The sequence below is a fragment of the Eubalaena glacialis genome, chromosome 14, assembly GCF_028564815.1.
Source record: "Eubalaena glacialis isolate mEubGla1 chromosome 14, mEubGla1.1.hap2.+ XY, whole genome shotgun sequence".
Taxonomy (NCBI): Eukaryota; Metazoa; Chordata; class Mammalia; order Artiodactyla; family Balaenidae; genus Eubalaena; species Eubalaena glacialis.
This window is the reverse complement of record NC_083729.1, coordinates 64849640-64871570: the sequence shown is the minus strand read 5'-3', so window position 1 is coordinate 64871570 and position 21931 is coordinate 64849640. Positions and strand designations below refer to the sequence as shown.

General features: G+C 48.4%; 1 protein-coding gene across 1 annotated transcript in view; it reads left to right on the top strand.

Moving 5' to 3' along the window:
- SLC4A5 (solute carrier family 4 member 5) overlaps positions 1 to 21931 on the top strand; it is a 94095-nt gene that overhangs the window by 45960 nt on the left and 26204 nt on the right. The window contains exons 4-15 of the mRNA XM_061211429.1: positions 2164 to 2324; positions 3204 to 3359; positions 4075 to 4170; positions 6599 to 6654; positions 9945 to 10102; positions 10536 to 10623; positions 11585 to 11739; positions 12107 to 12310; positions 13966 to 14140; positions 15985 to 16118; positions 16807 to 17078; positions 21423 to 21481. Of these exons, the coding sequence (XP_061067412.1) occupies positions 2164 to 2324; positions 3204 to 3359; positions 4075 to 4170; positions 6599 to 6654; positions 9945 to 10102; positions 10536 to 10623; positions 11585 to 11739; positions 12107 to 12310; positions 13966 to 14140; positions 15985 to 16118; positions 16807 to 17078; positions 21423 to 21481 (1714 nt within the window). The remainder of the gene's footprint in view (positions 1 to 2163; positions 2325 to 3203; positions 3360 to 4074; positions 4171 to 6598; positions 6655 to 9944; positions 10103 to 10535; positions 10624 to 11584; positions 11740 to 12106; positions 12311 to 13965; positions 14141 to 15984; positions 16119 to 16806; positions 17079 to 21422; positions 21482 to 21931) is intronic.

Here is a 21931-nt window from a genome sequence, read left to right as displayed (position 1 = left end):
CACACACACACACACACACACACACACACGCATACTATATTCATACATACAGTTTATGAGTGCCCACCCCCCATGTTTCCACCAACACAGGAAGTTGTCAATCTTTTAAATTTTTGCCAATATGAGAAGTGAAGGATGTTGTTTCATTTGCAACAATTTAAATGTTCTTGATTACTAGTAAAGTTGAACATCTTTTCATACATTTATTGGCCATTATTTCTTTTCAGAATTGTTCACTTTTCAGTTGGAAGCAGGGGGTGCAGGTTTGATCCCTGGTCGGGGAACTAAGATCCCACATGCCGTCTGGTGCGGACAAAAAAAAAAAATCCTTTGATGCCCTGTTTGTTGCAAATATTTTCTGAGTATGTTGCACTTATGTGAATTTCATTTATGTCTTATTGTGTGATACAGAGGTTTTAGTTTATTTTTATGTAACAAAATGTGCCCATTTATTTTCCCTTTATGGTTTTACATCTTGCTTAGGAAGTCTTTCTCCACAACCACAACAAGAATATTCTCCTATATTCTCTTCTAGTATATTTATATTTTTGTTTATAGATTTTAACATTGTTATTTATTTATTTTAATTGTGGTAAAATATATATAACATAAACTTTACCATTTTAACCATCTTTAAGTGTACAGTTCAATAGCGTTAAGTACATTCACATTGCTGTGTAACCATCACTACCATCCATCTCCTGAACACCTTCATCTCGCAAAACTGAAACTCTATACCTCTTAAACAGTAATTCCCCTGCCTCTCTCCCCTCAGCCCCTGGTAACCACCATTTTACTTTCTGTCTCTATGAATTTGACTACTCTAGGTCCCTCATAGAAGTGGAATCTTACAGTATTTGTCCTTTTGTGACTGGCTTATTTCACTTAGCATAATGTCTTCAAGTTTTATTCATGCTGTAGCATGTGTCAAAATTTCCTTTATTTTAAGGCTCAACAATATTCCATTATAGATTTATTTTTATGTCTAGGCTTTAATCCACGTAGAATTTAGTAGTGCTTGGTAAGAAGTAGGGACTTTTTTATATTTAGGTTGGTCATCTTTTAAATGGCTCCTCCATCAAAACCCAAATTCTCATGGGGGCTCAGGTCTGTTTCCAGACTGTTGTTTTATTGATCCCTTTGTCTATATCTGGACTGGAATTACAATGCTTTAATTACTCAAGGTTTTCAGTAAGTTTTTATATCTGCTAAAAGCATGTCCCATCCCCATTCTTCTTTTTTAGACTTTCCCGAACCACTCTCAGACATTTACTTTTTCAGGGGAACTTTAGAATTAGTTAGTCACAGTCCAAAAATACTCCCCTGGGATTTAGATTGGCATAGCTTGACTCTACTCACTAACTTGAGGTCGACATCTAATAAAGCTGAGCCAACAGGTTTCCAGCCAGATTTTGCTTCCCAGTGGCTCTCCAGGCTGTGTGGTGCTGCCCTCTGCGGAGGAGGTACAGGCCAGTGCTACCTCTGCCAGCCTGCCCAAGGCCTTCCCACTTGGTCCCCTCCACCCCAGCCTATGATTCCAAGGCTTCTAGAAAGGACAAACTCCTACATACCCTTGGTTTAATTTCTTTTCTTCCTCAAATGACGTTTGGATTTTAACTTGAACTTTCAGAGCCAAAATCCTAGTGGGACTCATGGAAACCTCAGGCCCTACACTAGAACTGTGGGGAAATACTTTCCTGCTCCCAGCAAACACCCCATAAGGCAGACACTGAACACATGTGTGACCAGTAGACGGGTAACTAGGGTCCAGTGGACGATTTTTTTAACAGCTCTATTATTAATGGATACCATAAAGTTCCCTTGTTTTAAGTGTATTAATTAAATGATTTATAGTAAAGGTACAGAGTTGTGTGACCATCACCAAAGCCAATTTTAGAACATTTCCACCACCCTAAAAGTATCTTTCATGCCCATTTATGGTCATTCTCTGATGCCACTTTGTCCTGAGCATTACCGCATCAGGAGGAGTGGGGGACCGAGTGGGGATGTCCCCAGGAGATCCTCTGCCTGTGAGTCTAGGACCAATGCCCCAACAATGTGCACAGCATGACTTGTAAGCCAACACTCCTCTCCTGAAGAGGCCCAGCTGGGGGCTCCTCCTGAGGGCAAAGGCCATGCTGAGCCCCATCCTTACTTTTCCAGGTGGATAAAGTTTGAAGAAAAGGTAGAGGAAGGAGGCGAGCGCTGGAGCAAGCCCCATGTGTCCACACTGTCCCTGCACAGCCTCTTTGAGCTCCGGACCTGCCTGCAGACGGGGACGGTGCTGCTGGATTTGGACAGCGGCTCCTTACCACAGATCATAGGTGAGGCAAGGACCGCTGTGGCCCCCACCAAGCAGGGCAGTGTCCCCCTTCACCTGCCCCATCTCATGCCCACCCTTGGTCTGCATGGCACACCCACCTCTGATGCCTGCCTAATTCTGCAGAGACCAGGCTTTGGGTCTGAGGCCCCCAAGGCAGTGTCACAGTTGCTCCAAGTTTCAGATACACGTAGAGAGGGAAAGGTCAGCCTCTGAAATGCCATCCAGCAATGTAACAAAAGGGAGAAGGGCTTCTTAGCATGGTTGGAGACACCTATTGCCATGGCAACCTGTTTCTTATCAGGGTAAATAGATCACCATTCATCTTTAGGAAATTAGCTCTCGTTTGATAGAGTGGCAAAGGGAGGGAGCGGCTTGCCTTATCATCCCTAAAACTTCTTGTGAATTTTGTTTTAGCACATTCAATTTTGCCAGAACTACATTGCCCAAAATACTTTTCTAAAAAGAATTCATGTTAGGACTAAAACCACTTAGCATTGTACCTTGTACTTCTTAAGGTACTTTCATGTGTACAATTTCATTTATTTTCCACAATGTTATTGATAGAAAGAGCAGAGAATCCTATACCCACACATGCATGCACATGTGCACCCACATGGGCACACAATGAACCCCCATGCACACACACATGCATCCACATGCATGAACTCCCACAGACATACACACACCCTTTTACATATAAGGAGGTTGAGCGTTCATGACTGATCCAAATTTTCAGTTTGTGGCAAAGGTGGGATTATTTCTACATTCCCTGCCTCCTTTAGGTCACTTTGAATCCCACTAATAACAGATGAAACTGAAGACCCCCACACCCCTGGTCATTCGGTGCCACATGGACAAGGCATGTTTGTTTCCCACTTAGATGATGTCATTGAAAAGCAAATCGAGGACGGCCTCCTTCGGCCAGAGCTCCGAGAGAGGGTCAGCTACGTCCTACTGAGGAAACACCGTCACCAAACCAAGAAGCCCATCCACCGCTCCTTGGTTGACATTGGAAAGTCAGTCTCCTCCACCACCAGTGAGTCGGGCCATACGCTGGTGGCTTGTACTATGCACGCATCTCAAACCTGCAACCCTCCACTCTTGATATCCCAGAGTTGAGATGCCCAGACACTAGCCTTGCTGGACCTGTCAGATAAATGCAATAATCAGTACAAAGTTGATAACGCTGCTAACTAAAGAGACTTGAGGAATCTCCTTAGATGAATTATTTTAAATGGAAAATGTTTAGCCTACAGTGGGTACGTACTCGGCACTTACCTGTGTTCCAGGCACTGTCTGAGTGCTCCACATGTATTAACTCACTTCATCCTCACAATAACCCCATGACTAGGTACTGTTCTCATCATCCCCAGTTTACAGATGAGGAGGCTGAGGCACGGAGAGGTTAAGTTACTTACCTAAAATCACATGGCCAGTAGGTTGTGGAATCAGGGGTGAACCTAGGTCATCTACAACACCTGGTGTCTATTTAATCAATTGTATATCTATTTCACTTTCAAAGGTACAAATATTTTCTCTAATCATGTTCAGACTATTCACTTGCTTAAAAAAATCCTGAAAAACAAGAACCAAAACCGAAACATCCTTTCTTCCTAGAAGGGGAAGAGACATGTCTTGCAGCCCAGCTTTATTTAGGTGAAATGATTGCAAACGTGAATCGTGCTACCGTAAGAAGCTGCGCCACTCCAGCAAGTCTGCCGAAGTCAAATCTCTTCTGTCCCTCCTCCCAGATCGCAGCCCAGGCCGGAGCCCCGCGGCGGGCCCGAGCCTACACCACTCCACCGAGGACCTGAGGATGCGGCAAAGCGCAAATTACGGCCGCCTGTGTGAGTATCTTCTTTCTCTGCCACTGTGTGGCAGCTTCGTCCTGGCTGTGGCCACTCTGGAGTCAATTTTCATACTTTCATAGCAGAGGAGGTAAAGCCCAGGGTCTGTCTAGAACTCTCAGGCATCAGAAGAAATCTAACTTTCACCCTAAACCTGGGCTGCCCTCAGAGTCTAACTTACTACTGTAATTTTCTAAATAATTACTCCAAAAACTGCAGCTCTAATCAAGTCCTGTCATAATCAATACCCAATCCTGTGTGCTAGGTATTTTTAACTTAGTCTATGGCTTTATTTTCACCAAACTGATCATTAGCCCTGTTTTTGGTGAGAAAAAATCCTAGAAACAATTAAAAGCAGGCTAGGTCCTTTGCCCCAGGACAGAGAATGTTCCCGTCCCTGGATGACCGTCTTGGGCCCCAGACAATGAAATGCTGGTGGAGCTGCAGCCCCCGAGGGCTGTGACTGGGTGAGTGGAGCCTGTGAGGGGCATGGTCACAGACCGGGCTTTGTCAGGCAATTCATCAGGGCTGAACAGACAGGTGAGCTGTGAGGCAAAGAAAAGAGGGAACTTGGAAAGTGAAAAGAAAAAGCAGCGTGAAGGAGTATTTTCCTTTAAATACTTTTACTAGAATGACAAGATACGAACAAGCACATCCCAGGGCTGTGCCCCTGACCGGGCCAGAGGAATGCTTCAGGACAGTGACAGTGATGTGACCTTCGCCACGGCAGGGGTTTGTCACGGTCTTTCCTCTCTGTTCTTAGTGACCCCAGGATGCTCTTAGTCTCCCTGGTCTTGGTTATTCCGCAGAGGGATGCTGGCAATCAGAGGCGGTGAACGGCTTTGGGACGAGCCTCCTGCTCAGTTATTCACTATATATGAAGTGCCAGCGCTGCCGTGGTGGGGACCTGGATAAAAGACATGAATAAGTGATTACAGCTTTGTGTGCACACCTCCCCACCCCAAGGTGGCACCTGGGAAGGCTCAAAGAGGAGGAGACACTTGCCTGAGTCTTGGAGAATAAATAGAAGTTTTCCAGGAGCATGGGGGAGGAAGAGGGTGTTCTTTAGAACAAAGGAAACAAACAGCATGTGAAGGGAAGGTGCTGTGAAGGGTGTGCCGCATATTCGGGGAAATAGTGTGATTCAGTTCACCAGGCTCTAAGGGAAAGAGGGTCCAATCCAAAGGGGCCTATGAATCCTGCAAAAGGCCCCAGCCTGTATTCTGAGGGTAATGGGGACTTCTGAGAAGTTTTATGCTGGGACATATCATGATCAGATTTTTATTTGAGAAATAAACTAGAAGGGGCTGAACTATTGGGACCAAGAGACGAGGGCCATGTTCAGGCAGCGAGAGCAAGAACAGAGAGAAGGACCCCGCTGGGATCCAGCGACTGGTGGGAAGTAGGAAATAAGGAAGAGGGAGGTGTCGAGGCTGGCTCCTGGTCTGCTCTGATTGCCAGTGGACAAAGGGGAGGAAGCACTGGTGGTGTGGGGTCTATGGGGGGAGACGTTTGATGGAAGACAATGAGTTTCGTTTCAGGTGTGTTGAGTTTGAGGTGCCAGCTCAGGCTGCTCAGAGGAATCTGGAGCTCAGGACAGATCTGGACTGGAGACCCAACCTGGGCACCCCCAGCACAAATGTGGATGGGGAAGAAACAGGAGGGGATGGGATTGACCGAGGAGGATGAGGGCGTGAGGGGGGGTGAGGCCTCTGGAGGGTTTGAGTGCAAAGCAAGGCCCTGAGGAGAGCCCAGCAAGAGAGGATCCTGGATGGAAATAAGAGAGGGGAGCCAATGGAAAGCAGAGTCTGGAAGTGCGGGGACACCACAGACCACAGAAAGCCTGAGAGGGCTCACTGGATGTGGCTGCTGGTGGGAAATGAGAGCTGAACTTCTCCTGCCTTAATGGAGGAAGGAGCTGTTTGAATAGTTCACCGCCACTCTTCTCGCCATGGGGAACCCCACCTTCCTTCCCTCTGCCGGCCCAAATCCCCAGCCGTCTTTAAAGACTCGCATGGGTCATGGAGGACAGAGGTGAAACCGCTCTTTTCTCTCCACTAAGGCCCAAGCTTAGTGACACCTGGCTCGTTACCCAATAGTGTGTCTGTGTCCCTCCCCACCTCAGGGCCTGGCGCAGAGCAACATCTTAGTCTCTGCCCAAGAAGGCAGGGCGGAGGGCTGGGACCAGGGCGTAGCACACTGAGGAGTGAGAAGGACGCAGTAGAACTTGGGGCCCAGCAATTCTTTTAAGAAAGCTGCCATTGAAAAGAAGAAAAGAGAGAGAATGCTAGCTGAGAGGGGCTGCAGGATTAGGGGAGGGGAGTTTGCTTTGGTTGTGAAGATGGGAAAAGCCTGTGTAGAGACCAAGAGAAAAGGACCTGCGAGAACCTGTCTTCCCCTGATGGACCTTCTTTTCCTTTTCTCCTAGGTCACGCCCAGAGCAGAAGCATGAATGATATTTCTCTCACCCCAAATACAGACCAGGTAGTAAAGCCCCTGCACTTGGCTGCAGTGGAGGGCCAGGGCAGGAAGAAGTCTTTGGTTTCAGGGGTAGGGAGCCCCTACAGGCAAACCTCTACTCCCGTGAAAAAGTGGGAGTCCCCGGGAAGGATGCGGGTGGGGCTATGGGTTGCCTTGGTGACTCAGTCCAGTCCATCACCTGGGTGCTGGCTCTGTGCCAGGCCCTGGAAGGAGTAGGGGACAGAGAAGTGTGATCAGATGAGATGCCAGCTATCCCTGACCTTGGGGTTTATTGGAGAGAGAAGACTGCCACACAGAGTTTCACCTCATCCATGACCCGCAAACACTTTTAAGGATGAAGTGGGGGCTTGGGCTGGTAGAGAAAAGCAGTGGGGCCTCCCTGTGGGGACAATAATGATAGTGAATCAACTGGACTGCCCAATAGTGTATCTTCTCCTTGGCTAGTGCCGGATAAAGTCAGTTCTTGTCTCCCACCAGCTTGGCTGAAACCTCCTTGATGAGATCAGAATCCCGCAGACAAGTTGAGTCCAAGTTCTAAGCCCACAGCCCAGGACCCCCATGACTCTGCCCCCGAGGAAAGCCCAGAGGAGGCTGCCCTCAATTCCAAACATTCACATCTCAGGGGCAGAAGGTCCCAAGGTCTCCTTGCCTGTGCCCCCAGGAGTGGGAAGGAAGGTGATGAGGGAAACCTGAACTTTGACACCTACTCCTCAGGAGCTTGGGTGACCTCCAGGCCTCCAAGGCAGTCCCAAGTTTGATGGAAGGCAAAACAAGAGTATTCCCTCATGTCAGTGTCTCCAGGGCCCTTTGGTGGCCAAAATAATAAAATAACAATAATAACGGCATCAACCAACATTTGAGGTCCACACGTTGCATGCACTACATTGTGCGGTGCATTTTCTGTGCGTCATGAAGGTACTATATCATCTTCACTCTACAGATGAGAATATAAAAGCAGTTAAATAACGTGCCTAAGTTCATGCAGCTGAAGGGTGGCATACCCATGATTTGATCCAGGCAGTCTGACTCTAGAGCCCTTAATTTGGGAGTGACTTAGGAACGAGTATTCTGGAATATTATTTAGAGAAGAATCCCACTTTACTATAGTCATGCACACAGACAGTGGAGCCATTATAAGAAAGCACTGCCTAGTAAAAGTTTTTCACAACCTATTTTTCACTACCTAAGTGGTAAGAAGAATACTCTCTGCTACTTTCCCCCGGAAATGCTGCCTTTAATTTAGGGATTGGAACCCAACACCAGGCACCAGCGTCCAGCTCTCCTAACTGGTTGTGTGATGCTGCTTCTCAGTATCTGCAGCAGCCCTGGCAGTTCTTTAGGTGTTCTTTAGGTGCAACTTTCTTCACCACTCCACATTGGCCCTGAGTTCCAGTGAGTTCCCGGTGATCAGAGTGTGGATTCAAACAGCATCTCTGTGTGCAGTGACTCAGCAGAGCTGGACCAGAGTCCCCTGGGTTCAGGCAGTAGAGTCAGCAGGACCCTGGTTAGACAAGCCCGTGTCCAGACCATCAGGGTGGCCAGAACACCAGCATGGCCCATTTCTGGGATGCCACAACCCTGGCCTCCTTACTGGGGTCACAGCCTACAAGGGAGGACCAAGGCCCTGTTTTAGCTCCTCTCTGCTCATGGTTACGAGCGTGTTGCATGGGCCACCCCAGAGCATTGCTGTTTTCAAAACCTTGTTCTCCAGGGCACTCCTGCCACCCACCTGCTCCCTGCCTGATGCCCAGGGACATGGAGTTGGCAGGGAGACAGTGCCTGCCCTGGCACACCCAGACCTCCATCCTGAAGAACCTGCTTATGAACCAGCTAACTGCTCCTGGGACAAAGGGACTTTTTGAGTTGTGGGGATTCTGGCCTTCCCATTAACTCCTGCTGTTGCTTATTCTCACTGCGTTAGGGTCCTTGGGGCTGTTGCCCAGGTGGTTATGGAGAGTTTTATGTTTTTTAAGGGATTTAAAAGATTATAAGGGTGCAGCCCTTGCTCACAAGCCTTTTCTAGTGCTGGTAGGTCCCCAGCCCAGTATGTATCACGTCCCCCACGAGTCAAATCAGGAAATGGCTGTGGACCCAAAGGGGCAAGACCTGTTGGCCATGCCCATGCCCATAGCTGACCCCTCTCCAGGGACAGAAGGAAACTATCTTCACTGAGCTTATGAGAAACAAACATTTCTGTGCCCACAAGAGAGACTCTCATCAAGGGGGAATGGGTGGCAAAATTGTGGCGTCCACAGAATCTCTCTGTACCACTTGCCTCCACCTCCTGGGCCCTTTCTTCCTTTGTTGGCCACTGTGGACTCCCACCAGCCCGGTCCTCCCCAAACGCTCCCTCCCCACCTCTCTCTATGAAACTATCTCTGTCTGCTGCCCAGAGGGAAAGTGATCTGAAAAACTAATGCACCCTAAGATGTTAAAGACTAAGAAAAGTGCATATGTGACCACCCCTGGGCATTTTCATCATAAGAGAGGGCTCGGGAGGAGTCGGCATCTTATCCATAGGATGAAAGTCATGACCGCAGAGAGTGGGGCTGATTTGGGGCAGAGGGTTTGTCTCCAGCACCTCTCACATTGGACCCCACTCATTCTTCCTATTTGACCTTCCTGCCCTGACTAGACACCAGCCAGAGGGACTTGACAGAGGGTACTTCGATAGTCTCAGTTGGAAAGGCTCAGAAGCTATGAGTTTCCTGGGAGGGCCTCTAGGGGTGACTTGGGGGCACAGAAGTCTCCCACAGGCTTGGACCCACAGGTCCAGGGGTTCCTGTCAGCCAGGAAGCTGGTGGTAAAGAAAAAACAAAGTGTGTCCACTCTGGCCATCAGGATGGTCTCATTCCTCCCACGGCCATCCAGGGTAAAGGCAAAGAGGGAGGGCTGGGCAGCTGGAGTGTAAGGGCCAAGACTCCCATCTGCTTGAGCTGCTGCTGGGGGAAGAGACCTGATGTCCAGCAAGCCCTGACTTTCTATTCTGACCCCTCAACTCACACTTCTGTAGAACAAGGTTTTCGCCCATCAAGGAACATCTTAGGGGGTCAAGACATTGCCTGTTCCTTCCCATCTACGAAAGGCTTAATTGGTCCCTGGGGTTAACCAACTTTGAGTCTCCTCATCTGCAGATTGTGGGAGAGTGTCGGCTTATTTCCTTCAGTCTCTTGAGAAATGCTGGGAGAATTTTGTAAGGTTAGGTCTCCACAGTAGTCTGAACAGGCTGAGTGAGAGCCGAAACCACTGCATGTGAGTATCCATGGGTATCTCGTGTCCCCCTCACTGACCAGAGGAAAAACAAATTCATGAAGAAGATCCCCAAGGACTCAGAAGCCTCCAATGTGCTCGTGGGCGAGGTGGACTTCCTGGACCAGCCATTCATTGCCTTCGTGCGTCTCATCCAGTCAGCCATGCTGGGAGGAGTGACAGAGGTGCCTGTCCCCACCAGGTGAGAGCCATTGAAATCTGCCCACCATACCCACCCTTGGGTGGCCAGCTGTCCATGCAGTCAGCTAGTAGTGCTGTTGGAGACACCCCTAAATCGAAGAAGGAAAAGTAGGGAACTGTATGGGGAGGGCAATCTGACTCAGGAAGAATTTGAGAGAATTTATTTAAAATAATCATAAACAAGAAGTAGCCAGCAGCTGGGAGAGGCGCTGCTGGGTGAGCTCTGGGATGCCAGGGCATGGCAAAGATGCTCAGGTGGGAGTGAAGAGGAATGTCTCTCCAAAGCAAATACGGGATTCAGAGGAGGGAAGGGACATGTTTCTGCCCAGTTAAAAAATTAAGAATGGATACTATTTAGGGCCAGAAAATCCTTCTCTCCACCTGCTTTTACTTTTCCTTCTCACTTTCCCCCTCCTCCTCCATCTTCTTTGCAGATTTCTGTTCATACTGCTGGGACCTTCTGGGAGAGCAAAATCCTACAACGAAATTGGCCGTGCCATTGCAACCCTCATGGTAGACGACGTAAGTGCCACGAGAAGCATGTACTCCTGAATGTCATGGCTCCTGCATCAAACACTGTGCCTTCATTCATTCACTTATCCAATAGTCACGTTTGAGCACCTACTGTATGCCAGACCCTGTGCAGGGTGTGAGGATTATGAGAATGAGGGAATAGTCTCTGCCCTTTAGGAGCACCAATCAAGTGGGAGAGATAGACCTACAATCCTAGAGTGAACCACGTGCTAACTGCCCAGGCTGTCAATGGGCCCTTCACACACGAGGGGGCTTTAAAGCTAAGGATGAGCACCAGCCTAGGAGGCAAGCATTCCAGGCAAAGGGCCACGGTTCGGAGAGGGAGGAGCTGGATGGAAGTGGTTTGATATAGGCTCAGTGTAAGAGCTTCTAGAGCAGGAGGTGACACCAGAGAGAGGAGCCATATACTACATGGAGCCTGTAGGCAGAGCTGAGAGTTGACACTATGCGACAGGGAGCCTAGAGGAGTTTAAACACGAGCACAGCCCAATCAGATCTGTAAAGTCAGAAAGAACCCTCTGGAGACAGTGTGGAATGATGCAGCCTGACCCTCCAAAGATGAAGGGCTGGGATGTTAAAACAGATTTGAAATACCTGAGCTTCTCCGACTGGGCTCTGCACAGGTTTTCTAATGAGCTCGCTCTGTGGGAAACTGAGAGCAGAAAGGTTAAGTAAGTAACTCAACCCAGGTTGGACAACTGGAATACAGAGACCTGGCCTTCAGGTCCAGGAAGAGCCGCCTTGCCCCATGTCCCACTGTCCCCACTGTGCTATGTTTCAGCTGCCCCGTTGTTCTCATCTCAGAAACTGAGAGCAAATTGGCAGCTGGAGTAATGGTTCAAAGTGACTTTCTTTGGAAGTATATGTGGTGTGCCCCCGGGAGGTGGATGAGATGGGGACCGCAGCAAGAGAGCGGCCCTTTCTCTTCCTCTGCCTCTTTCCCTGCCAGCTCTTCAGCGACGTGGCCTACAAGGCCAGGAATCGGGAGGATCTGATCGCGGGGATTGATGAGTTTCTAGACGAGGTCATCGTGCTTCCCCCTGGAGAGTGGGACCCAAATATTCGAATTGAGCCACCCAAGAAGGTGACTTCTGCTGACAAGAGGTGTGTATGAATGAAGGGGTGGCAAGCGGGGAGCCGGGTCAGAGGGAGCTTTCAGTCTGTCCGTTTCTTTTTTTGGATTTGAAAGAAAGATGTCAGCATACATGGTTTTATACTTTTTTTTTTCAGTTTCACTTTATTTCTCTGAAAAAAAGAATCAGAAGCAAATATGCTGAATGTGACCATCTGTAAAACCTGGGTGACCTGTGTGTGGGCGTTGCTAGATCATTCTCTGCATTTTTCTCTGTATTTTAAGATATTTGATGATTTTAGTTGGAAAGGTAAAGGAGTTGTGAGGACAGCCCTGGAGGTGCTGATCTCTTCCTAGGATTGGGAGCCCCACTGTCCCCTGTCGCCCTTCTCCTTCCAGGAAATCCGTGTTCTCCCTGACTGAGCTAGGCCAGATGAACGGCTCTGTGACGGGAGGCGGCGGCGGGGCTGGAGGCGGCGGCGGCGCTGCAGGCGGCGGCGGCGGCGGCGGCGGCGGCAGCGGGGCCGGCGGAGGGAGCAGCGGGGATGATGGAGAGATGCCAACCGTGCACGAGATCGGGGAAGAGCTCATCTGGACAGGAAGGTGCCCACTCCAGGCCTGACAGCGACACCAGTTGTCTTAGATTTCTCTTCTCCTCACCCACCATTTAGGAACCTTCTCCACCTCTGTCAGCAGCACCCACTCCGGGCCTTGGGATCTGGCCAATGCACGCTTTTCCTCCCCAGCCCTCAAAGCCCCTCCTGGATCTGGCAGGAAAGGGGAAGCTAGTGGAGGAACCCAAACTTTTCTCAAGACACCCTTTGTTACCGGTATTAGTTTCCTAGGGCTGCGGAAACAAAGTATCACAGACTGGGTGGTTTAAACAATAGAAATTTATTCTCTCACAGTTCTAGAGTCTAGAATTTCCAGATCAAGGTGTCAGCAGGGCCATCCTCCCTCTGAGATTCTGGGTGGAATCCTTCCTTGCCTCTCTGTAGCTTCTGGTGGTGGCCAGCAGTCCTTGGTGTTCCTTGGCTTGCAGCTGCACCATTCCCATCTCTGTCCGTGTCCTCAGATGGTGTTCTCCCTGTGTTTCTGTCTTCATATAGCATTTTCCTCTTCTTATGAGGACACCAGTCATATTGGATTAGGGCCCACCCTAATGAATTCATCTTAACTTGATTACATGTACAAAATAAGGTCACATTTACAGGTTAGAATTTTGATATATCTTTTGGGGGGACATAATTCAATCCATAAGAGTACCTTTTGAATTTTTTTAACCTTATGTTACCTAGTCAAAAAACTTGTTTTAAAAGAAAACAATAGAAAATTTTCCTGGCTTGCGTTTCTTTGCCAGCTCTTAGAATAACTTGGGTAGATCTGAATTTAGGAAAGGACACAGCCCTGCAAAGCTATGTATAAATCATAACTTTGAGAACGAGTCATGTTTTTTATGCCCTTGGCTCTCTGCCCGCCAGTGGTTCCCAACTTTACCTACTCCCCACTCCCATCCTCACCCAGGGGACATTTGGCAATGTTCAGAGACATTTTTGTTTGTCCCAGCTGGAGGGGAGATGCCACTGGCATCTAGCAGATAGAGACCAGGGATGCTGCTCAACATCCTCCAATGCACAGGACTGCCCTCCCCCCAACAAAGAATTATCCAGTCCAAAATGTCAACAGTACCAAGGTTGAGAAAACCTGCTCTATGCTAAGCACTGTGTTAGGAGCTATGGAGACTAGCATCCCCAGTAAACATTCTCCCTAAAACTAAAATTCCCCACTCGTTTGTTCCACAAAGCAAAGAAACCAGTTATAAGGTTCAGAATCTGCCCTTGATGAACCTGTTATAAACCAGGATCTCTCCATCTCCTAAAGTTGGACACACCTATGTTTACCAAGCACAGGCACCCTGCGGATGATCAGGGGCGTGAGGAGGATAGCCATCTATGGACCCCAGGATTTCCATTCCCTGTGGAATGTTAGGTCTACCCCAAGACATATTCCCATAAGGCCTTCCCTCTCCCACCCAGGCTGTCTGTGACCACCCTTCCCAGTGGAGATGGTGCCAACCACAAACTCAGTCTAAAGACTTCTTCCCTGGTCTTAAATGTTCTGGTGGAAAGATCCCTTTCCGCATCCACCCCTAGTCAAGTTCCCCTCCTCACTGCAGACTCTGCAGGCTCCTGTAAATAGCCCTGCACCTGCACTGGTGTTTGTGGTGAAAAAGCAGTATCTGGGCCTGTCTTGAGCAGGTTCTTCGGTGGCCTGTGTCTGGATGTCAAGAGGAAGCTGCCCTGGTTCCCAAGTGACTTCTACGATGGCTTCCACATTCAGTCCATCTCTGCCATCCTATTCATCTACCTCGGCTGCATTACCAACGCAATCACCTTTGGTGGGCTTCTGGGGGATGCCACTGACAATTATCAGGTGTGTGTGAGCTGGGGACATGCATGCAAACCTCAGAAAAATCTGCTGCCACCAGGTAGTGGTAAGGAGCTTATTCCCATAATCCCAAAACCAAGGTTTGGGTTTGACCTACCATCCTGGTTCAGACCATCACTTTTTGTAATCCTTTACCCTTGAGAAAAATAATAACAAGCTGGCATAATTAAAAGGTCTAAAGCTAAATCATATTACTAAAGACCAAATTTAAAGATTATGTAAATAGAGCAAATGTTTAAGGGGAAATCATCTGCTTTGTTAGTTGATACTTTTCCTACTGATGCTTTAATGAATTTAATGAGCACAATTAATTGAGTTGCTAATTGTGACCTTCTTCCCATACTTTTTAAAAAAACTAACCTTAAATTCTTAGCTTGAAGTTAAGACATTTTTAGAAATGTCTACCATGACAACAACACAGGTATACCTGGGGAAAACAGTTCAGCAGAGACACTAGCCTGAGACCCAGACAAGGGTCTTCTCCACTGGGGGCCTTTGGGATAGTATCACTGGAAATCTCAGAGCACCAAGGTGAAGACCCATTTTCCCAGATAAATTAAGATGAGTGCCTATCTCCAGCCCACACCACTCTCCTGAGCAGCAGGTTCAATACCCAGCTACTTCCTGGGCATGTCCATATAGCTGCCCTTTGGGATCCCCCAACTCACAGGGCCAACATTGCATCCATTATCTTCCCTCCAGATCTGCTGCTCCCCCCAGTCAATGAGCGACACCATGGTTGACCCAGATATTCACTCATCATCCTTGACTCATAAATCCCAGCTTCCCCCAGTAGCCCTCATGACATGATCCTACTTGCCTCTCAAGCCTCATCTCCCAGTATTCCCTTTCTCAGATTCCTGTCCTCCTCACTCATCTGCATTCTGTTTTCCATCAATCCTGATCATCTTTCAGTTCTTCAAAGACATGCTCCCTTTCAGCTCCAGCCTTTGTGAATACTGTTCCCCTTCCTGGCACACTCTTTCTCATCCACTTACCCTATTCTCCTGGTCAATTCTCTGCTCATTTTTTGGTTCTCAGCTTCCCTGTATCTACCTCTTGGGAGGCTTTCCTGACCAACCCTTCACTCTTACTGTGTGCTCCTACCTTATCCCAGCTTATCATATTCCATGGCAGTGGTTCTTAACAAGAGACGATTTTGACCCCTAGGAGACATTGGGTAACATCTAGAGACAGTTTGGGTTTTTATGACTGGGAGGTGAGGTGCTACTGAGATGCTAATAAACATCCTACAATGCACAGGACAGCCCCCTACAACAAAGAATTATCTAGCCTGAAATGTCAGTAGTGCTGAGGTTAAGAAACTCTGCTGTATGGAAATCGCCTAGTTTCTTGTGTGTATATCCCACTAGAATGAAGATGCATTATCTTGTTTGTTCATGGGTCCTCAATGTCTAGCACAATGCCTGATACATAGTAGGCCCTTAATAGGTTTTTGAATGAATGAATGAATGAATGGTCTGACCTCTAAAATCACCTACTAGATCTTTGAATGAATAAATGATTGGGTGGATGAATGGACTGTCCTCTGGGAGTAGAATGGACACAGGAAAAGCATGACCATTAGCAGCCCTGTTTTCTAGGCCCTAGGGTGCCAAAAGGAAGTCACATGGGACCTAGAATTAGAGAGTGATGCTTGGCAATTGTGAGAGGTTGTGGAGTCAGAGATGGGGAGCAGAATTTGAGGAGGAGAGGACCTAGGATAGAGGACGAGCATTGTGGCCCTTGCTGAGATAACTGGGTTCTATCCTGTCGGAGAAGCCCCTTTCTCACACCTCTACTGAGCCTCACACTCCTCATGCCCCCAGGGAGTGATGGAGAGTTTCCTGGGCACTGCCATGGCTGGCTCCTTGTTCTGCCTCTTCTCGGGACAGCCTCTCATCATCCTCAGCAGCACAGGGCCCATCCTCATCTTCGAGAAGCTCCTCTTCGACTTCAGCAAGTAGGTGCCCTTGGTGGCCCCCAGTGCCTGCTTTCACACTTGGGACAGTATGCCAAGGTTGGGGTAGGGGAAGAGCCCCAAGGGGGAGGTGGGGTGAGAAGGTACCAAAGCCGTCTTTACCTGTAGGAAGCACTGCCAGGTGGTCCCTCCTGACTCCCTCCGATATCTGCCTTTAAGCCACCTTAGTGCATATTAGCACAGCCCAGGGGGGAGAAATCCAGGCAAGACAAGAGGAGAGAATTCACACTGCTCTGCTCATGAGCAATTATGACTTGAAAGTCAATGCAGTGTATAAAAAGTTTCAAGCTAGAGGTCAGAAGGCTATACCCTGACTCACGCAGCTCTGGCCTCAGTTGCCTCACCTACAACATGAGCCCATTTCTAAGGTCTGCTCCAGCTGTGTCATTCTGAAATTCCCTGTTTTTCATTCACTCTGGTGTTTTTTACCAAATGTGTAAGAACCGAAGTGTGTGAGCACCTTTCTGCCACCCCATGGGAGCCTTTCCCGGAATTCTCAAAGACCAGACAACCCCACCCGGGAACTGTCCTCATCCCCAGTCCTCTTGTACTTCCTAGGAGGGCATCTGTGCCACAGGAGGGGCAGATGAGGCGCCCAGGGTGGGTCTGGGGAGCCGAGCACAGCCAAGAGCCTTGGGCTGGAGGCCCTTCGATTCCCTCTGCTTTCCAGAGGCAATGGCCTGGACTACATGGAGTTCCGCCTCTGGATTGGCCTACACTCAGCTGTCCAGTGCCTTATCCTGGTGGCCACAGATGCCAGCTTTATCATCAAGTATATCACCCGCTTCACTGAGGAGGGCTTCTCCACCCTCATCAGTTTCATCTTCATCTATGATGCCATAAAGAAGATGATTGGTGCCTTCAAGTACTACCCCATCAACATGAACTTTAAGCCTGACTCTATCACCATCTACAAATGCGAGTGTGTCGCCCCCGACACAGGTGACCGGTAACCCCAGAGGTGCCCTAGGCCCCCACCCACTCCCCACTCCCCTCTAACACCCACTCCCCCTCTGCCTCCCCACCTCCACCCCGTTGTCTACTCAAATGCAGGAGCATGAGCCTGCTTGGGAGGGGCTGTTCAGCCAAGGACTTTCTGTCCCAAAGGAGCAAATACAGGGTCTTAAACCAGTTTTTGGAAGGAAATCAAGGGGACAGGAGGTCTAATGAGGATCACAATACCAGAGCCCAGGGTCATAGTCAGGAGGGAGCAGTGATAGTGATACCCCAGGAAGGGAAGAAGGCATGCTTGGCCTCAGTGTGGAGTAATGTGGAGGCCACACCAGTCAGAAATGCTACTCAGGGGTTCCTGCTCTAGGCCAGAGGTAGACCTGATGGAGCCTAAAGTCCCTCCCAGCTCCATGAGCACATGACACCATGAGTTCTCCCTGACACATCACTGCCAGTGTGTTCACACCAGAGGGATGAACATCCCTACAGATGGGGACATGTCCAGGGTGGAGGACTAGTCAGGGTGGAGGAGGACCTGGCAACTATGTCATTAAAGAATGGTTAGAGAACCTGGGGTTATCCAGGCTTTTAGAGAGGTATTAGAGAAAGACTGTCATGTCACAGAGGGGCCAGATTCACCCTGTGTAACTATAAGATGCAGAATGAGGGCTGAAGAACAAAAGCTCCAGGAGCCAAACACTGGCTGAATTCAAGGTATATCTTAACAGTGGTGGAAGCCACCACCCTGAGAGGTATTGGCCCCCTCGGGTGGTAGCAAGCTCCTTGGACACTATCTGGATATCCATCTGCCAAAGGTATCGTAAAAAGGATCCCTGTGCTGGGTGGGAGGCTGAATCAACCAACTGGTCAGCTCATTCCTGTGAAGTCCCTTTCTGACCAAAAAAGTGTCATCTGTAAAGTTAGGACTTTCCATAGCTGAACCACTGGCCTCTTTCGCAGTCAGAATCATGCCCCTAAGAGCTTTCAGTGGGACGTGCTCAGAGTGCCCAGGATGCTATAGAGCAGAGGCTAGAGAGCCATCCACATACCTCTTAGCACCACCAGGCTGGACTCACAGAGAAAACTGAGGTCCAGAGACACCCAAGGTCACACCAAATGTCAGTTTCCCTAGGGGATATCAATGCTGGCCCTTCCAGTCTCATGGAACGCTTGTGAGGTTTTCATATCTATACTCAGATTCAGTTGGCATTTCACATAAATAGTTACCATGTTGTTCAGCACCTTAATGCATACAACTGATAAAAAATATTGATAAGTCAACCAAAAATATTTGTTGCACAATTATTGTGCACTCTACTTTAGACTAGGCCTTGTAAAGATAAAGTTGTTCTGACATCAGGGAATATAGTTTTGGTTGTACCCTCTCACCCTCTGTCACTGCTTTGAATTTGTAAAGATGTCGAGAAAATTTTTTTCTCTTCTTTTCTTTTCTATAATTAATTTTGAGTTATTTCATTAAAACCCAGCAGTAGGTGAAACTGTCTGTTGTCCTGAGCCAGGGCATGTTGCTTGCTCAGGGGAGTGAGGAGATCCTACCTGCAGGCTCTTGTCATCACACTCTAGAGCAAATCCCATCTCTGTGGACTAAGCCCCATCAAGGCACTTTTGTTTTCTGCTCACACCCTCTGGACTACAGATCCATTGCACTGAACACAAATGTTCCCACAAACATGGCTTTTGGAAGTACACATCCTTAATTTCTTTCAGAAATGGTCCAAATTCTAGGGTCATATGTGGAACTTTGGCCATTCTGGCAATCATCTGTCCACAGGAGGAACCAAACATAGGGGTTCCCTAGGAACAGGGCACATAAGGTAGGATTTGAGAACTATAATAGAATCCACCTACCACCAAATAGTGTCCCCTCTGGCCTTACCCAGGTGCCTAATGTCACCTCATTCTTTTGGGTCATGCTATTGCCATGATTCTCAAAGTTGGTCCCTGGAAGCAGCATCAGCACTATCTGGGAACTTGTTAGAAATGCAAATTCTCAGGCCCCACCCCAGACCTGCTGAATCAGAAACTCTGGGATAGAGCCAGCTGTATATTAACAAGCCTTCTGGGTGATTCTCATGTATGCTTAAGTTTGAGAACTACTGCTCTATTAAACTGAGTCATTATTAGCAACTAGCCATAGTGAGATTAGGTTTTCAGTTTCTTCATGGAGAGTAAAGGAACTGGAAACAGGACAAGTTAGTTAGTTAGTTTTGATTAGGACAACATGAAAGGGAAAATTCTAGATATTTAGGAGACTGGGGAGGGGAGAGCTAACTAGGAGGGTTTCTTTCCCAGTCCATGGGCCACTCGTTTACTAACTGTTACATAATCCTAGTGTTACTGCAAAACCCAGTTTGACTGTGGCACACTATCACTCTTTGTCACTCTTTATCATAAGAGCTTGTTTCGGGGCACGCTTTTTAATCTAATCTTGTTTCCATTGTAACTGATTTGTATTCTATTTATGGATGCTGCACACACTGACTTGGCTGCTTTCAATCCCAAGTGAGTACCACTTTGTAAACAGTAGAATTTAAAAATATTTGATACTTGGACCCTTTCTAGGATTTTCCATGTTATAGTTCTTCCTTCTTCATCTCAAAGTGGCTTTCAGATAAACCTCACAAAGTTCTCGATATAAAAGAATGGCAAAGCCTAAGCAGAAGACTTCAAAAGAATGTCTGATCTGACAACCTTGGGCAATGGAAGTGCATCTACACTCACCAGGCTCGAGTGTTAGCTGGGAGTTCTGTAGCATTTGCGAGGGGACCCCTGAGTCAGCCTTCCTGCTCGCCTTCCCTGCTCCATTGTTAACTGTGCATCATGTTCTTTTGGTCAGTAGTGTGAGGAAAGGCAGCAGATGTCCCTGATTTCTCTTAAGTGAAGCGTCCTTCAGAATAATTGTAACAAAACTCTGCGTTTGTAGAACTTCTCAGAATATTCTGCCCTAGGTCAAGACTGAATTCCTTAGCCACGCCCAGCCCCAACTGCCCCAGAAGTAGGCAACATAGAAGGGCCCTGTGATCCCATCCACCCCATGACAGTTTGTTAGAGGTTGAAGGAAGCTTCAGGAATAACCTCTTATTCCCTCTGGGTTCCTAACAGGAGCTAAATGGGGTTTGCGATGCATTTAGATTATTGCCAGCAAACTGGCTGAGCCTCCTCCCTCCCTCCTTAAATCAGCTGCAGAGGAATTGCTTAGTCAGTCCTCACTTGGAGGATGAAGGCGAGGAGGACTTGGCCCTTCTCCTCTATGCATGCAGGGCAGGAGCAAGAGAGAGGGTGACCTGGCCCTTCTCCTCTACGCATGTAGTGCAGGAACAAGAGAGAGGGTGACCTCCAAAGCTGCCTTTTTAATAAATGGCTGAATCCCTCAAGGAGGGGATTACAGTTCCTCTCAACTCGTCTCATGGCCCCTGAAAGGACCCCTCCTCTGCTCCACTTAGGGACACTGAGGCTGAGGCAGGGGACTGTGGACAAGGGATGCAGATTGAACAGCTGAGAGCAGCACCTCTGGGGTCCTGATTCTCCTTCAGGTCCTGGGCCCAGGTTTAATTTTCCTCAGCTAGCATTTAACGGGCAGATTAGGGAAGATACCCAACAAGTTCTTACAGGCCCAGCTGACCTGAAAAAAAACAAAAACAAAAAACACATATGGACAGGGCAGGAGAGAAAGGAAGTGTATGTGGAGGGGAGCAGGGCAGGGAAGGAAGCTCGTCGTATAGAGCTGGGAGGTGTGTAGGCTCTGGGCCAGCCTGCCTGGGATGGATAACGGCTCCTCCAAGTGTGAGTTGCGTGACCTTGGGCAATGGGCAGGTTACTTAACCTCTCTGGGCCTCAGTTACCTCATCTTTAAAATGTGGAGATTTCTTGGGGATTTAGGAACTTAGCAAGATGATGTATGTAAGGGTTTGGCACAGTGCGTGGCAAAGAGTAAGTTCTTTGAAAATGTCAAGTCTAAGAGCACAGACATTGGTCAAGTGGGTGGTAGGGATTCACAAGGCACATTATTTACCCACTTGTGTTAGCATTTTGTCTTGGCAGCAGTTTTTAAAGCCAGCCTTTCCATGTCAGACAGGAGCTGTCCTAACCTGGCCCAGCTAGACTGTCGGAGCTGTGGCCCAGGCTCCCTCCCAGAACCCCTGCCCTCCCTGAGCAAAGTGAGGAGAGTGAAGGGTACAGCTGCCCTCACAATGAAAGCCGGTCCTTGTCTCTAAGGAACTGGAAGGAAATGGGCAAGAGTGGGGCCTGGGGTGGGGTGCAGGATCCCCACCCAGCAGTTGCTGACCCTTCCCCATGCCCTGTGCTCATCCACAGCGAATACAACCGCGTTCAATGCTTCAGCCACGTCGCCACCAAACACCAACACTTCTCTGGTAAGTCCTTTGTTCATGTCAGACATTCAAGGGCTTATGTTTGTGGGGAGAATGAGAAGATTTGGGAAACTTAGACCAGACTTGCAGAGATTAACCCTGCTGCACACCCACACCAGGGTCACCCGCAGAGCTGTGAAAATGAATATTTTTATTTTAAGTATATACTGTCAAAATCCCATTTTGTCTCATTTTATTAAATCCTTGTGCATAAACCTCCCCCCTCCCTCCCACCCCCCCCCACACACACCCACCCACACACACACACACACACACACACACACACACACACACGACAGGGGTGGGGGTGGGGTTGAGGTGAGGAATGGTAAGTAGGGCTGTGCAAGGCTGTAAACTTTCCCACCCATCTTTCTACCTTCTTCCTTGCCTTTCTACCGAGGACTCCCAGTTCCTAACCAACAATGCTACCCTCCAGCCCCAGAAAGCTTATTA